At 39.2% G+C, this 18,064-nt stretch overlaps 1 protein-coding gene across 2 annotated transcripts; it reads right to left on the reverse strand.

Annotated features, from left to right (window-relative positions):
* Positions 1-831: 831 nt before the first annotated feature.
* LOC126396138 (complement factor H-like) lies at positions 832-17,047 on the reverse strand. 2 transcript variants are annotated; one of them, XM_050053967.1, is made up of 16 exons: positions 16,746-17,047; positions 16,435-16,617; positions 15,170-15,275; positions 14,949-15,025; positions 14,585-14,767; positions 12,860-13,042; positions 12,566-12,760; positions 12,272-12,451; positions 10,666-10,833; positions 10,068-10,235; positions 9,296-9,463; positions 8,479-8,637; positions 6,504-6,683; positions 6,219-6,407; positions 1,565-1,670; positions 832-1,308 (listed from the first exon to the last, which is right to left on the reverse strand). In XM_050053967.1, the coding sequence occupies exons 1-16, from the start codon at positions 16,813-16,815 to the stop codon at positions 1,179-1,181; spliced, it is 2,445 nt and encodes an 814-aa protein (XP_049909924.1). In that variant the 5' UTR covers positions 16,816-17,047; the 3' UTR covers positions 832-1,178. The 2 variants fall into 2 exon arrangements, with proteins under 2 accessions (XP_049909924.1, XP_049909925.1); XM_050053968.1 differs by lacking the exons at positions 832-1,308; positions 1,565-1,670 and adding an exon at positions 5,045-5,295 and having other exon boundaries at positions 16,746-17,042.
* Between the last annotated feature and the right edge of the window lie 1,017 nt (positions 17,048-18,064).

The following is an 18,064-nucleotide window of genomic DNA, read 5'->3' on the forward strand; positions in this document are numbered from 1 at the left end:
ACCGCACCTGCTGTCTGTTTAATGTTGCACAAGAGTGAATGAATAGTCAACCTCTGCTACATCAAGAACTCTGAAATCCTTCAGGCGTCACTGTTAATTTTGGTTTTGGTTATTATTTTAATTATTAATCAAAATTCAGATTCCGAAATTTCGATAGTTTAATAAACTTTATGAGACTGATATCTTTAATGTAAATTAAGTCACATTATTTAACATAATTCATTATTATTATTAATTATTTGAGATAGCCAATTTAATACTTTAATTGGAGATCTATTACGAGGTCAGGCCTGTGTTAAGGCTTAAGTCCCAACAAATGGTGCCACCATGTAAAACATAGCACTTGTACTTAGATCACAAAATTTTTGGTGCCTCTGTGTGATGCCCAGTATTGTTCCCAACATTAATGGTGCCCCTGTGAGGCCTACTATTGTAATTCCCAACAGTTTCAAGCCTTTGCACTCAAGTCCTGGGTCAAGCATGACAAGTCCCAAATCCTAAACCTGAAGTTTCGAGTCTTAAAGAAGTCATATTGTGTCTTTTCACCAAATGTAAAGCCATTTTAACAACAGTCATAATATATTAAATTTCCAAAACTCATGAATGCTTTAAAAAAAATTGATTTATTTGTTAAAACAAGTTAGTTGGAAGTTATTACATCTTTGTAATTTCTGACCCCCACGTTTTACACACTGAAATTTGCTTTTTGTTGACTATCGCATATTCATGGTATGTGAATGAAATTACTTTGGTATCTTTTTTTTCCCAACTGGCGCTGAGCAGCATAATGTTGTAATGCTGTTGTAATGCTCTTCATGGTTCACTCCTGCAACTTGACTGGATGCTGTCAGATTGGTTCAGACAAAGTAGATTTGAGAAATTAACTGTCGACTGCTGGGAATCAGTAGTGTTAATGTGAGTTGATTGGGAAAAGGAATATACTTGTGACACACTTTTATTTTTAATCTTTGGGCTCAGGGGAAGGCATCTAGTATTTTGAAGTCTATTGGCTCAAGTCCATGTAAAGTCACAAATCATTGGTGGTAAAGTCCAAGTCAAAGGTCATCAAATTTGTGACTTGAGTCCACACCTTTGACTTTTATTACCCGGACCAGGGGTGCCTGTAAGAGCTCCTCTGACTTTGCAACTGAGATGCTGAAAAGTCAGCATATTGTACTTCAATAAAATAAAAACTTCATCTGAGCAAAATGTTCCAAATACATAGACTTACGTTCACATGTTGGCACGTGATTGGTCCATTTGTCCAGCAAACATGTCCTGGTGTCTACCTTACTCACCATTTGATACCTGCAATAAACAGTGTGATAAACAGTAACATTGTTGTAAGCACATATTGGGACATTTCTTTGTGTTTATTACCATATTTGTCACAGCAACTCTTCCTGTAAAAGCTAAGGTACTGGTGCACCAGATGACAATATGTCACAATATACAGTACCATATTTACATGACAAACATGAATAAACATTGAAAAAAATGTCCTTATATTTTAATGGCTGTGTTGCCATTTTGTTTATGGGATAACTGTTCTAAATGCACATACCCTTCATAACAAAAGTATTTGATTGTTGTACCAAAAACAAACTCTTCACCGCGGATGATTTGATAATAGCCATTGGGTGTGTCATCAGGAAGTTCACATGGCTTCACTGAAAACAGAGAAAAAGATTATTCATCATATAGTTTCTTAGAAGGTGATTTTTTAAGAAGTCTATTTTGAACTTTAGTCCTTCAGGCTTCTTTGTTGGATTTTATTTGAAAGCAATGGCAAGCTGACAGTGACATGATTTTGTTCCAGCTTTGTTCTTTTGATAATAACACTATATTGTGCAGCAGACATGTTATTAGTTTGTTGCTTTGAAGAAGCAGGTGGATGTCTAGTTATTAGAATTTTTGTCAACAACATAATGCAGCATTTGTTTTAACTCTCTTAGTACCATCTGATTAATTACAGTTACTTTTGGACAGTGAAGTCAAAGGTTATTCAGATATTTCCAAATGTGAGCAAGCACGTGTAATTTTTGTCTCTAAGTGTGGAAAATTAATTACATTTAATTACAATTGTGTCAACAATCCATCAAACTACTCTGGACATTTTGAAACTTTTAAAATATACCGAATTCCAACTTCTAAAGGATTCACATTTGTTGTAACCTGATTACTGCAGTCACCCAAGTTGCAACAAAATAAAGAGTCGAGCAGAAAGCCATTTAACTCACGGTAGCACTTTCCCTCACGGACTGCAATCCAGCCTCCGTCAGTACACATATATCTGATGGCTGGGCCCGATATATAACCAGTTTCACAAGTGAAATGTATCACGTCTCCTGTTTGGTAAGCTGCTTTTTTGGTCTCCTGTGACAGTTGGGAGTGTGGAACATCTGGGAGCACTGAACATGCTGACAAACAGCAACATGAGGAAGAAAAGAGGAAATTGGACATATCTTCTTAACAGGTGTGTGTTACAGATGCCAATCAGATTCAAATAAAAACATGTAAATCTGAATATCTTTAGTGGTGCAACTAGGTAAGAATATAACTTTAAGACTGTACACCATACTGTAATTAAGCCAAGCATCACATGCTTACATTAGATCCTTCTTTCGTGAACCATAAGCCCCTTCAGAAAGCGAGTGCTTAAAAAAGTCTGTCTTACCATTCTGTGATAAAGAAACTTCCACCTTCCCCCACAGTTGGAGACACAAAAGCATTAAAGCCAATCGCATTTCGATGAGCAGGTGTGCAGTCACAAACGAGAGTCTAACTGAGGCTAACTTCTTTGACACACTCTGTTTTCTGTGTCCCCAGCCGTGGTCCTTGGGAAGTACCGAGGGTTATAACATGGACTGCCCAGTGGGATTGCACAAGGCTGAATGAACACAACGTGACACATGGGAACACACACAGCACGTATTTTTCACATAATGTACAGTATCTTTTGTGCAATAATAATAATTGTATGGACTCTTCGTGTATATTTATATCAAATGAATTCATTAAATACTGCAAGGGAGTTTGCTTTCAACCACAAAAAAACAAATTTTCTGATGAGATAAGATAAATAAACTTTTGGGACAGATGTCAGGAAACACTGCTGATAAATCACATCAGATTTGACCTGACAGTATAAACAACAACAACCAAAACAAATACCAGCAGCATTAAGGCCAACATGAACTATTGGCCTTGAATGCAGCACATACAAGATGATTATATTATCCCAGGGGACTGCATAGAAATACAGACTAAAAAGTTTGAGGTCTGATATGTTTGTGAGTATCTGCTGATGATTAAACAGTCTCTGTCCAGTTTGATTACCACACTCAATGTTTCGTCAATAGTGTTGATACTACAGTACAAAGTCCATTGTAAAAATCAATAAGTGGAACAAATAGTCAATGAAGCAATTCCACTGCGGTAAATTGTACTGATGGTACTGAGAGAGCAACACTGTTTATATTGCACTAAAATGATTCATACTGAACAGTACATCAATTTCAGAGCTGAATTCATCACGTGTCACTGTCACTTGTTTTTCTGTTGTTGAGGACACTGTATTGACTTGCATTCAACATGCTGAACCCCCATTCATACCGTTACCTAAGCTTCTAATTTCAATCATAAACCAAATATTAGCCTTAAAAACCTAAAAATGTTAAACTTTGATTGGATGCAACTGTGTTACAATTTACGTATGGGAGATTGAATATTTAGCCCGACAAACATATCAACTGTAAATTAAAAACTCTTTATATTATTATTATTCTGTTTCTCTATTGCACTTTTATTTAATTTGCCTACTTACTACTGCAGTGTAACTGTATTCTTACTGTATTCTATCATATTTTATTTCATTTTCTTTGATTTTATCTATTTTTTTTAAAATCTAATTTTAAAATTTTGTTTGCCTTTTTATGTTTTGTTTTATATGTAAAACCATTTGACCTGCCTCTGTGTTTGAAATGTGCGGTATAAATAAAGTTGCCTTTCCTTGTGTGAGCAGACTGAAAAAAATGCACATTACGATTGTCAACTCTTTCAAGGACCATGAAGTTTTCTGAGTCACTGTCTTCTTCTAAATCTTTGCTCAAAACACATTTTTAAAATGTTGCTTTTATGCAATTCTGTAATTTGTATGTATAACTTATGTATGTAACATAACAATGTATGTATAATAATTTGTATAATGCACTATGTAAATGAATCTTGGATAAGTATTTGTTTGTCAGCCCTGTGATAGTCTGGTGATCTGTCCATGGTGTACCCCACCTCTTGACCAGTGTCAGCTGGGATAGGCTCCAGCCCCCCTGTGACCCTTCACAGGATAGGCAGTTAGTAATAAATGTTTTTAGAGATGTGTTACAGAAATCCCAATTACAAATATTAATTCATGTTGAGCTGTGTTTGATCTAAAATGCTGTTTTGTCACTCTGGACTATCAAAGATTCCTTTTCACATTACGCAGCATTTTTATGTGTTAATTAAACTGTTTGGCCAGAGTTAAAAAAAAAATGAGATTAGCCAAGTGTGTTGTGCACATGCTTAAATTTGATATATTCAGTTTTGACAAACGCAACTTCTTTGTCATTTATATGTGTCATACATGCACTAAATGCCCTTTCATGAAACACAGTGCTGGGTAATTGAAATGCAGGAGATAATCTTTAAATTCAAACTTCACAGTGGGCCACACTACTGAGAGAGATGACTGACACAGAATATTTTCTTCCGAGATGAAACCTAGTTTAGAAAACCTGGAGCCACTTTTGAAACTTTGCTTACAAGCTGTATGTTTATTCCTACGAGTTGATGGGTTCTATGATTTAAGAAAGCTTTTTTTCTTCTTCTTTTGCACTCATAAAACTTAATTTTGCCTTTTTAGAACTATTTATGAAATTCTGCACCAACACACAGCTCAGCAACACTTTCACACCCTAAATGCTCTAAATGCCTCCCCCATAACTTTTTACACTTCATATATTTAGTCATCATAATTATGACAATAGTAATAATGAAAAAAGCCTTTGTAATTTCTGTATCTTTTATTCAATATGGCAAAGCTGTATCATTTCAGATCACTTTATTACACAAATGATTGATAAAGTAATTCACTGTCCAACACTTCTATGTATCATGATCATGTATTGTGTATCAAATGACTCATCAGTGTGAATAATGCAGACAACAAATGCACTTTTCTTTCTCCAAACAACCGATGCAAAATGACTTCTTTAGACCTCCAACAAAATCAGCGTCACTGTTCCTCAGTGGGAGCTGTGGGAGAAAATTTCTGTGTTCAGCATCACATCTCAACAAGCAGTGTGTGTAAATCAAGCATCCAGTTCTCAGACACCGTCTGGTTTTTGCAGTAAAACTCTTTAATCATCCCCAAGCATGTTTTATTTTTCTCATGTTTTGTTATGCATAGTGTTGTTTGGTGCATAACCTATAACTCAAAAATGCATTTTTACACAAAGCAGTGACTGTGGATTTTGTCCCCCATCTTTTTACAGTGATGTCTTTATGACCAGTATGGAGAGGAGGAGTGAATACAGTGGTGACCCATATCTCTTTCAACCTATATATTGTTTGTGAGTACTGTGCTAAGGTGGGCTTAAAAGAAATTTAAACATATCCTTTTCATCTTCTTTGACTTTCTCCTTACCTTTACATTCTGCTGATTTATTCCACTTGGTATTGGCACATGTTGCATCGCCATCAACACCAGATATGACACATCGATACTTTATGATATCCCCATCCATATATCTATTTTTGTCTGTGTTGAAGTTTATGTATTTTGTTGTTAAAGTTCTCCTTGAAAATATTTAACATGTTACTAATTAGTTTTCCCCTGTTTAAATTGTGGTGTCAAACATAATCACTTCCTGGAAGCACAGGTCTTCAACACCAGAGTCAGGGTCAACATCCTGAGTCCAGCATGTGCTTTGGTTTAGGCAATGTAAGCACTTTGGTTAAGGTTAGGAAATATTGTGGTTTCTGTTAAATGTTAATAAACACATTGTGTCACTAATCCCTGGATACTTTTCCTGAATTTAACCAAAAGATCATGATTTTTCTCTCACCTTAATCAGACATTATGAAAAGTCAGCAGGCTACATATTTTAGCTTTAAAACTGGAATCTTGTCAAAGCTTTCTGTGTATGACTTTGTGAAATGCTTTTGGATATACGTACGTGTGCACTCAATGTCCTTCGTCTCCCATTTCCCATCTATGCATCGAATTGTGTCTTCTCCGTCTATTAGGGTATACTTATTACGGCACGTATAAGTTACTCTAGAGTCAGACAAGAAATCCCTCTGATATTCAGTCACAACAACTGCATTGGGAACTTTAGGTGGGGGACTGCAGAGATTGCCGTTTGCTGCAAGAGATGAAAACATGTACAGTATTAATAAAAAGATTCCATGGCGTAACCTAAAACTGTACATGTGATAATACAAAACTGAAGATGACTCACGTGTACAGATAGTTCTGGGGGAAAATCCACCAAAATGCCATTTTCCCTGGCGACAACTAAAGTGTTCAACCTGAGCCCTGTACCCTTCCTTACAGGTAATCCTGTAGCTTTGGTCTTCTCTACGTGGAGGTGTCACATCCGCATTAGGAATCACAGGAATCTTTCCACACTTTTCATTTTCTAAATACAAACACAACCAGTTAGGTCTATATATATGGTTGCTCACAAATTTTGTGTTAGCAATGAATAAACAAATTTCCTTTCATAATTAGCCTGCATCACGGCTGTCACTTGTAAAAAACAAAACAAAAAAACAAACAAACAAACAAAAAAAGGCATTTTTAGCTAATTTAAACTAACACACAATTTGTTCATACACCGATCAGCCAAAACATTAAAAGACAACTTCGGTATTTTTCAACCTGGGCTCTATTTCCCCATGTGTATGTGTGCGTATGATTCATGGGTACCACTCGTTCTACAATTGGTTCAGTATTGAGCCGTAAAACGAGCTAAAACCGCAACGGGGGAAAATGCGTCCCGTATAAGTTTGCGCATTAAAAGTGCTTTTTTCGCCACTGACCGGTTCACATCGCCAGTGCTATCTCTGTAGATAGCATATTGTAGCGACCCTGGGGCAGTGGTAAGTGTGGTATGAGTGGAGTCAGCTGTCAGTCAGTGTTGGAGCAGAGAGGCGGATGGCGTCCCCGCTTGGTAATGTAAATGAGTATGTGTGTGTGAAGTGTGTGTTACGCTAGAAGAGTCAGAGTTTGGAGTCTTTTACGTGCTACCCCCTGGAGTGTTACTGGAGTTTTTGGAGTGCTCAAATAAACGTGCCTTTTTCCCGAACGCAAGAACAGGATATCGCCCAACACCCCATACAGCTTTCATTGCTGGCTGCCTTTGTCGGATAGCGAGATGCTGAATTGTGGCTAGTTGTGCTACAAATGGATGCTAACACTCCTGTCCAGACACTGCGCCTTGCAGACCATCGGGTCTGCAGTGCTCACTTCTCCCAAGATGACTACTGCCAGCCGAAGAAGAGAAGACATCCAATCCCGAAACACCTCTTCCTCAAGAAAACGGCTGTCCCACGAGTAGAGAGAGCTACAGACACAGTGGAGCAAAGCTCGTGACATCACACAGCCCAGAGGTAAGGGAAAGGCTAAGTTAGTACGCTATATACAGAGATAGCACTGGCGATCTGAACCGGTCAGTGGCGAAAAAACACACTTCACACACACATACTCACTTACAATACCGAGCGGGGACGCCCTCCGCCTCTCTCCTCCAGCACTGACTGACAGCTGACTCCACTCATTCACACTCACCACTGCCCCAGGGCCGCTACAATATGCTATCTACAGAGATAGCACTGGCGATGTGAACCGGTCAGTGGCGAAAAAAACCACTTTTATACGGGACGCATTTGCCCCCGTTACCATTTTAGCTCGTTTCGCGGCTCAATACTGAACCAATTTTAGAACGAGTGGTACCCATGAATCATACGCACACATACACATGGGGAAATAGAGCCTAGGTTGAAAAATACCGAAGTTGTCCTTTAAACCTGCTGACAGGTGAATAGGGATGGGTATTCACTCAAACACCATTGCAGTTATTCACTTCACCTATCAGTGGTTTTAATGTTTTGGCTGATGTATAGGTATAGGTGTATAGCCTAATAAAACAAAAAATATGCGGTTGCTGTGGTAATATCGGATATGGCTTTCTGTGATGAATGTGATGACTCAGGGCAAGATGTGTTCACTGCCAATGCATAGCATGGGAGTAGGTGGGTTTCACCTCTCTTTAAAAATACTCATTGTTTCTATCTTTGTGTATTTCTATAAACCTTTACTGATTTCTCATGTAATTACCTAAAATGAAACCTAAAAATGACAAACAGCTTGATTTTTTTGGTTGGCTTAATGCTGGTTACAACTAAGTCTGTGAGGCATTAAAGAGTCATTACCGATGCATAGTTCAAATCCAGACCACTCGCCATCATTACATTTGGCCTCAGCCCACCAGCCTTTGGTGAAAAGCTTATAGCCTTCATCACAGGTGTAGTATATTGTGCCATTGTAGGGGCCAACTGCAAATCCATGTCGAACTTCAGGGGTTGGGCATTCTGTCAATGAAGAACGGAGAACGTTATAGCAAAAGTTAGCATATTAGTATGTTGAGTATGTTAGCATGCTGGCATTAGGATTTAGCTCAAAGCACTCCTGTGCCTAAACACAGACTGTCAAATTCATGACGTGCGCACCGGCTGATTTTGCACCAACACTGTGTGTATTTTGGTGAATCAGAATCATTCTAAATTGACAGGCCCACTATCTGCGATCACCATCCTGCCATGTCCCCATTTCTCTATTCAAGAAATATGTTTGCCGAGAGGTGTATCATGGGGAAAGCAGTTGTTTCACACACCAGAGTCGGAGAGCATCTGTGAATGTGAAGGCAGTCGTAAACAGCTGGTAAGCCGTTCATGACATGAGGCAAAGGGCTGCAGGTTGGAATAGAACCCTAGTCGATGCAAAGGAAAAAGCCAATATAGAGCGCACACTGTTCTTAGTGAGTGAGAGGTCAGTCCCAGATGGGCTGCAATTAATCTGACTAGACTGGGTAATCAAACTAACATTGCAGTTTCAATTTTATGTCGCTGTAGATTTTTTTTTAGCTTCTAAAAGATATTAATTTATTTTGCTATGACAACACACAAACCCTGATCACACCACACTGTAATTAATCTTTAAACTGTATTTGTTTTTGGTGTGTGTTCTTACCTGCACACTTCTGAACCCCAGTCCAAACACTTTGCTCACAGGTAACAGTGAAAACTTTTCCTCCTTCGTGCGTGCATGCATACTGGACCCGTTCATTGTGGCTGTAAGTTTCCTTTTCATTGCGGGTGATGTCGGCATGGTCGATGTGAAGTTTTTTACAATATCTCTCTGAAACAGATTAAACAAAACTGTGACATAATTTACACACCCCTCAGGTGTTACCGTGAAATTTAGCAGGTTTAAAACAACTGTTTTCATATAAGATGTCTTGTCTCCAAGGAAGATAAGATACGCAAAGCCTTTACTGATCCTATTAGTGAGGAAATTTGGTTGTTGCAGCATCACTAAGACACAAAAAAGTACAAATAAATAAAAACATAAGTAAACACTGAAACTATAGAAAGAGCAATTAAAGACAGAGTCAGAAAGTAAGGTACCTCCCCTTGTCCCATCTCATATCTTGCAGTGCTTCAGAATGAGCAGAGTAATATGGGACATTTACCAAAAGTCTTTAAATACACACATGTAGAACTTTTAAGAATGAAGAAATTGAGGATATTTTTGCCAGGCGATTTGTAAAGTTGGACACGAGGCATGGAGCTGTGATCCCCACAGACATAAGTCATAATGAGTGACGACTAGTTGTGTGTTTACAACAAGCCTGTTCAAAATATCCTCAATTGTGGTGTAAGCCTAAAAATATCAGTTTACAAAGGGATGGAAAAAGCAAAATATTGTACTTTTGACTGTATTGTGTTTTTTATTGTCTTACTTGTACAGTCTGGAGATCCGATCCAACCTGTTTCCTTACAGGTCATATTAAAACTTCCCTCGTGACCATTCTTGCAGATATACTGGACCTGGTCATTGTACCTGTATTCGTACTTATAGCTCCCAACTATCTCCGTGTTTCTGTATTCCCTTCTGTCGCACGTTACCTCTGGGAAACAAAAAAAAGGAGTTTCACCATAAGTAAAAGTGGCAACATCACAATGTAACTGTCTTTGATTCCAGATCTTAGTTATGTTACATTAAGATCAGCACAATGTTCAACAGCTCTCGTTATATGGAATGATTTGTTTTAGTGGGGATTTCGTCAGCTGAAGGGGAAGGCTTTCATACAGAACAGACGCAGATGCTGATGACATCACATTAGTTTGGACTTTCCCCCTTGTTGTGATTAATTTATCAGACAGGAGCTTCACTGTTTTCTGACTGAATGATCACAAAGTCATTGTATTTGATATTGACTTGGAGTTAAGTTTGACAGATTTAGCCGATATCATAATTTCTTAAACTGTATTCAAAATCCATGCATGCAAAGACAGAGATAAAAAAAACAAAAAAACTAACAAACAACAAAACTTTACCTGTGCATTGTGCATTCCCGTGCCAACCACGTTCCCCACAGGTGAGAGTAAATTGTCCTTGATAACCTTCCTCGCACTCATAACTGGCCCGTTCATAGTATTTGTATGTCTGCTTGTCATTGGTGATTATTTTTGCATTTGGGACATCTTCTCTGTCGCATGTGATTTCTGTAATAAAAAAAATCAGTTATGAACTACTGTACACATTGACTGTGTTGTTGCTGCCAGCAGTATAAAGAATCAGCTTCTATGTTACATAAGTGGGCTACATTAGTACACACACACGTAACTTAGCAATGGGACTGCAAACAAAGACACCAAGAGATTTAAAGTGTTTGACAGAGTGGTAGTAGAATTACAAAATATTAATGATTACCTGACTGTGGTTGTTTTCCAACAATAACGTGGCACCAGCTTTTTTTGTAAACATGATCACCAACAGTTATTTCTGTTTTTATGTTGTGGGGTAAGTGGTGTATATGGGGGTGAACATGATGTAACCTTGTAGTTAGGGAGATAGTTTGATGACTTTCAACCAGCTTTGTATCATAACAATGTGGATAGTTTATGTAAATGAATCATTATGAACTTTCCTCCATCTTACCAGCGCCCAGATCTCCTTGCTCTCGCTGGCTCTAGGGCTTTTGCTCGAACTACAGATTGTACTTCTGCATTTTCATCAAGGCTATTCAATGAAGGCAGGGACATGGTCTTTGAAACCATTAGGGGCTAAGGCGTATGACACAATACAACTGAAGTTGCAATGTAGGGTGTGCTTGACCTGACAGAACTTTTTGGGGACCCTCAAATGGATGTCGACTGATATAGAACATTTTCATATAAAAAGCATTTGTTTATAGTCTTTTATTAACAAACTTTTCAGTAATTGCAGAATTGTTATTTTCTCTATTTTTCTGATAAAATATGTCTAACATATCCATTAATATGCAGATATCTGTTCATGGAAATGTTGACTGGATTTGTCTCAAGTTGTTAATTGGATTGGATTGGATTGGATTGGATTAACTTTAATAATCCCCAAGGGGAAACTGGATTGCCACCATGGCCAACATACAGTACAAAATATACATATACAATAACAATAACGTCACCTAGGAGTGCAGTGGTCCAATACAACAACAGCAAAATGACCAGAAAAAATAAATAAATAAATAAAAAATAAAGATTAAAAAGAATAAAAAGAGTACAAATGCAATTTAAAAGTGCAATGTACAAGGACGAGTATAGCAGCCGGTTATAACAGCAAGAGAGTATAACTGCAATTTAAAAATCAATCTGTTAACTGTGATCACTGCATAAAAGAGGAAGTCTTGGCCTGGATATCCACTGGCTACACCAGAACTCCTGATATATTGGCTGTTTCAGCCAGAGGCTATATTGCAATCAGACTGATAGCAGATGTTCTGAGATTACCAATTGTTTTCCACAGTTAAGCCACTCTTTGTTTCTGGGACCTTTTGGTGGAAATCAGCCATTAGAGTTAAAACTTTCCACCCTAACTGGACAAAAAGCTCTTTCCTCACTTTCTCAAATATGGATACAAAATTACAGTAATGTCAAAAACGCACGGTTAACTTCACAATACCTTGACAAAGTGGATCTGGATTCCATCCGTCTCTTTTGCATGTGGCCCGGGTGGCACCACCTGTCCTCCTGTAGCCATCCCTACACCAATAACTTACAGTGTCACCCAATCCTATTCGTTGCCACCAGTTGACTTGCCAGGAATGCACATGTTGCGGTCTTTGATTGCTGCATCTTACCTCTAGTAATAATGATACAATTGATTATCATCATCATCATGGGTGAATGAATCTTACAAGCACAGTAAAAAAGCTCATAATCTGTCTATGGCACTAAAGCCCATGTAGTTTTATACCTTGGCATATTGGTCTGATAGTCCATTCTCCATCATCTTTGCATGTAGTTACTGCTGAGGCGTCTTGATGAGTAGAAATCCAGTACTTCTCTCCACATATGACTCTCAGTGTGTCACGAGGTGAAAATAGATTTCTGTGAGTAGGTTCATACCTGGTTCCCTCCACTGGCGGCAGTGTCAGTTTACATTTTATTTCTGCATTTGTTGGGAAATTAAACATATTATCTGTTAGCACCAAGTTGGACTAATTAGTGCGGTATAACCAATAAATTGCATTAATCAGGTTATACATACCTTCGCATGCAGGTGTGGGGCTCCACTCTGCTCTTATTCCTAGTTTTGTGCATTTTGAAGGTCTCTCTTCAGCACGTTTATATCCAGCATTACACTCATAGTGAAGGACTTCATGTTCTTTGTACTCTTGGATATTTCCAGGTACGTAGCCATTTTCAATATTGGGTACTGCACATATTATCGCTGTTGAAGAATAGAAACGAGCATGATTATAACTTGTTTACAAAAATGCAAATGAAGAGTAACCACTGACTGACATGATTCAAAAGTAAAATGATGTCCCATTTTAGACATTTGGGGCTCTAGTTTCCCGGCGCAGTGCAGGGTGGCGCAGGGTGGTGAACCCCGCGCAGAGCTAGTTTTGAGCAGCGCAACCCGAGGCACGCTCAGTTTGGTAGTTTGGCAGACCGAGGTACGCCGAGATGGGTGTGGCGGCGCAGCAGGGGGAGGTGTCGACAGATCCAGCTTGGCACAGTGACAGTTTCGTGCCAAAAGGCTTCGCCGAAGGTGCGCTAAAGGCTCGCCAGCTGAAACCAGGTCTACTGTCAGCGCAGGGGGAGCGCAGCCGGTTTATGCCGAAGTTTGGCTGACCAGCGGACAGTGCGCACACGTCACCAAAACCTCACAGGCAGGTTTCCAGAAAATCAGGCACATTAACGATGCAATAAATACCCAAAAACCACTATTCAATGCAACTATCTGCAATCAGCACATAAATGTATCTCTATATCGACTGTCCCGTCACATCTGATGTCAGATCAAAGGGGATTGGCACCGTTTGGCACGTTTGGCACGCGTAATGGAAACCCAACCTGATTTGATTAACACAGCTGCAAACTAATGAGTTCACATCCCTCTCAGCCAACCACAAACAGCCACAGCATCAGATAGGGAGTATATATTCAGCATCTGTCATCTTAGAAAAGTCAAAAGAAAAGAAACAGAGTGAGACTGCGAGAGAGAAAGAGAGAGCGCGCGCGCACGAGAGAAACGCAACATTGATTTACAATTGTGGTGACCTCCTCCCAGGCTACCTTTGCATCATCAGCCCGTGGAGGTCTGCTCGCAGTTCCGTATATTCGGACACTGCGAGCTTGGACCTCCCGGACCAAAACATCAGTTTCCTCCTGGGAGAAGTTTGGCCGTCTGACGCTGCTGCTCTCTTCTGCCATGGCGAATTGAGTAAACTCTCATTACGCCTTCGCGTGGCGCATTTAAGGGCGAGGAGAGGGGCTCATTTGATTGGTGTGATGTGTGTAAAACCCACTCCACACCTTCTCTCCTTCCTCTTTCTGACTTGCGCAGGTAGGAGGGAGGTGGGAAAGAGCAGTAGCTGCGCCAGGCGCATGGTGTGCCAAACTGGCAAAATCCGCCTGGCCACACCCAGTTGGCGAAACGCAGGTGCGCTGCGCCCCCGCCTCGCCCGGTCTGCGAAACTAGAGCCCTTGGAGGTAATAACCATGAATGACAGCTTAGTTTCAAACTGTTCTTGGGACTGGAGGTAATTATATTTTTATGGGGTTGATGTGATGTTACATGGTGGTGGATGTTGCATCACGTGGTTAGTGGTTGTTGTTTGGTTTGTTTCACATTAGTTGCTGGGTGAATGATAGTGGTTATTATGGCATTTTATACATCTTCCCCTTTCCTTCTATTTCCTCCTTTTTTTTTTTAAAGTAAGACCTTGTAGTGTTTCCCGTTTTAATTTTGGACAGCCTGCTGTACCTTGGCATTTTGGAATTTGGCCACTCCACTCTCCATTTTCATCACAATACATCTCTGGTGACCCAAACAGAATTTCAGAGTTGGACTTGCAGCTGAATCGAACTACATTGCCATAGGTTGCTTCTTCCGGGTCCCCATTCACCTGGACATTATTGTCCACATGAATCACTGGGCACTGTTGGGCTGGAGGGAGAAAACATGATAAAAAAATTAGTTGGATGACCAAAAAACTTTCAGATGCATCAACCTATAAACAGGAAGGCAATTACATTATTCAATATTTTCAAGGGATGACACAAAAGTGACATTTCTCCCTGTGTGTGTCAGACACCGGATAATTAAGATGCTTTATTACAGCTCTTACCTTCACAGACAGGAACCACACCATCCCAGCCTTCAGCCATGCAACGCCGATAGTTTGTGCGACTGACCATTTGATAACTGAAACAAGTATTATGTAGAAAATGGATAATGGATTTGTCTTATTAGGAGCCAAGTACCAAAGGGATACAGTATAATGTGCACCAAGCATGAAGATACATAAGAAACAACAGTATAAATATGTGATTCTAAATATTTTCATACCCTTTATGACAGGTGTATACAACTTGTGACCCAAACACAAAATCGTCTCCCTTTTCCAGATGAAAATCTGCAAACTGAGCATCGCCAGGATGACCACATGATTTTGCTTTAAACAGAAGAATTAGAGAGAACATGGGTAAATATATTGTTAAAGGGATAGTTTGGAGTTTTTAAAGTGGGACAGTATGAGGTACGTATCCATAGTCAATGTATTACTTGCATGGAAGTGAGCACGCCCCCAGTTCAGAGAAACAGGCTGGGGTCCGTCATAGAAACCGAGCAACTGCTGTGGGATGGGGTCAGCAATAAAACATATTTTAGCCACCTACAAAAAGTCCAACCTGAAACAATCAATATCAGCATAAGTGTGTGCTATATTGAGAGTGTTTTCACTGTTTTACCTTTTTGTCAGACAGTGATTTTCGACGGGGAGATGAAGCTGTTATATCGCTCTCTTAAAAGCCAGACTCCATTCAGAAATATAGTGATTTAACATCGCTAAACACAGGAGCTGCTGGTCTACCACTGCCTAGATCCGTTTTGTTTGTGTTATTGTGTGACTTTGGTGTTGAGTTCAAATTCACCACAGTCACACACACAATACACACAATAACACAAACTTACTAACTGATTGGGGCCCTGGTAGACCAGCAGCTTCTGTGTTCAATGAGCAAAAATTATTGTTTTTGTCATTGGAGTCTGGCGGCTTTAAAGGGAGCCTACATGAGGAACTGAACCCGTTATCCCGTTGGAACGGGATGTCTGACTGTAAGGTAAAAAGGCGAAAATACTGTCAGTATGGTGTACAATTAATCTGTTAGAGATTTCATTCGGTGGGATGTTTTTTAGGCGGCTAAAATACATTTTGCTGCTGCCCCCGTGCATTGCTTTGCTTCCAATTCGGCACTCCTGCCGCTTCACCAAACTGGGGTATGTCGACAGACATGTACTGTAGCTAATACACTGACAATGGATAAGAACCTCATACAACCCTGCTTCAAAAAATCTGAACTATGGCCTAAACTGCAGTGATGACATAAGTGGTTCTTCCATTCAATAATACTCTGTATATTATTTTATACTATAATATAATATATAGTTGAGCCTGCTTTGCCATTGTGTTCTCACTCAAATACAATGCTGTGCCCATTTAACAGAGTATATACTGATACAGCATAACATGTTGCATATAATGTAACAAGTGTTTATCACTTTAAATGGCAGAGTTAATATTTAAATTCAAACAGTAAAAGACTGTTACTCACGTTGACAAATCGTGCCTCTGGACTGCCATTTTCCCTCGACACAGATCAGTTTGAAAAACCCAGTGAAGCCAACATTGCAGCTCACTCTCACTTGTTTTCCACCAGGGTATCTGGCGTCCAGATCAGTTGTGTCGAAATTTGAATCAAAAAGGGGGCCCTTTAAAAACTGCTCAAGGGTACATTCTGGGGCAGCAAAAAAAAAAGAAAGAAAGAAATACAAATCATTTTATCCTCACAGCAAAATACCAAGCCATGAGTGTACTGTTAAGATAAAAATGACGGGGCAAATTACTTGAACTACTCAGGCTTACCTTGACTTCTTACGAAGGTCAGCATATACATCCACAAAAATAGGACACAGCTTTGGGTTATTACGTGCATTTTATCTTCATCACCCTGAACCACCAAACAGGAGTAGAAACTGGAGACTGAAACACTATTATACAGAGCGAGAGAGAGCGAGCTGCGGATTTCACAGGCAAAAAGAGATTGCTCAATGAATTACGCAAGTCTGTTCCAGCCTCCAAATACAATCTCAGCCTCACAGGGAACAGAAAAATGAGGAAGTGACCACATACACGGCACATTAAATAACACACTGGATACTTGATAAAACTTCAAAAACACCCAGGGTGTCTTACTTATATCAGTACACACATGACTGAGATTTATATTGTAGAGTTTGCTCAATGAGTCATGGAAACCATTGAGCAAAATAACAATCACACAGATAGCAGTCTTCTACTTAATTTTTTTTTGAAAGGGGATTTTTTAAATCCAATGTGATTAGTATTTAAATGGTTCCATGTCTATGTGTAGCCTTTGCTATGTTTATCATTCAGTGACTAAATAAAAAAAGAGTATTCCAGTAAGCTTTTATTTGTTTTTTCCTTCTTGGTAATCATTTGCAGTAATCAATAGAGCAAACACATGTGTTGCATTCCAGCAAGTCAACACAGACTCCTCTCATCTAGAGTACATTTGAAATAAAAGAACAATCAAAGCAAATATTCTGTTCAAAACTGGATCAAAAGTATAATTATGTAATTAAACCAACCTGATTTTCTTTTAACGTTCATAGATGCCACAGTTTAGGCCACACTTAGACACAGCTCATGCAAATGTCTGTTTGGTGATGACCTTGTAAAAAGGTGGGAAAAGCTGGCAAAAGGCTGATGAACAAATAACGCAGATTCTGACCTCATTGTGGAAACTATTAAAACAAAATGTAGCTATTAAGCAATGCAGGGTTTGCCTTCATTTCTCAGTATGGCTTTTTGGTATTCATACTACTTGTTCTGAACAGTTGTTGAGTGTTTTTCTGTGTCACTGAAAATACATACATTGTACAAACTCATTCCTCAGAACATTTACCAGCAAGAGAAACTATTATGATATTCAGTTTTCAGGTGGGATCTGTAAGTCAGATACCAATTCAGAGGAAGATATTTGTTCACAGCTGATACACATTTTCCCTGTAATTTACATTTTCCCACCAGAAATCAAGGTTAAATTTATATCTGCCGTGTAAGATGATTTGCCTTTCCTGTATGCCAAAGCAGTTGGAGCTGAAATAATTTGTTGCTATACTGTTGGAACTATTAGAGCTGACTGTTTGAGCAATGTGAGA

This window comes from Epinephelus moara, chromosome 10 (genome assembly GCF_006386435.1).
Source record: "Epinephelus moara isolate mb chromosome 10, YSFRI_EMoa_1.0, whole genome shotgun sequence".
Taxonomy (NCBI): Eukaryota; Metazoa; Chordata; class Actinopteri; order Perciformes; family Serranidae; genus Epinephelus; species Epinephelus moara.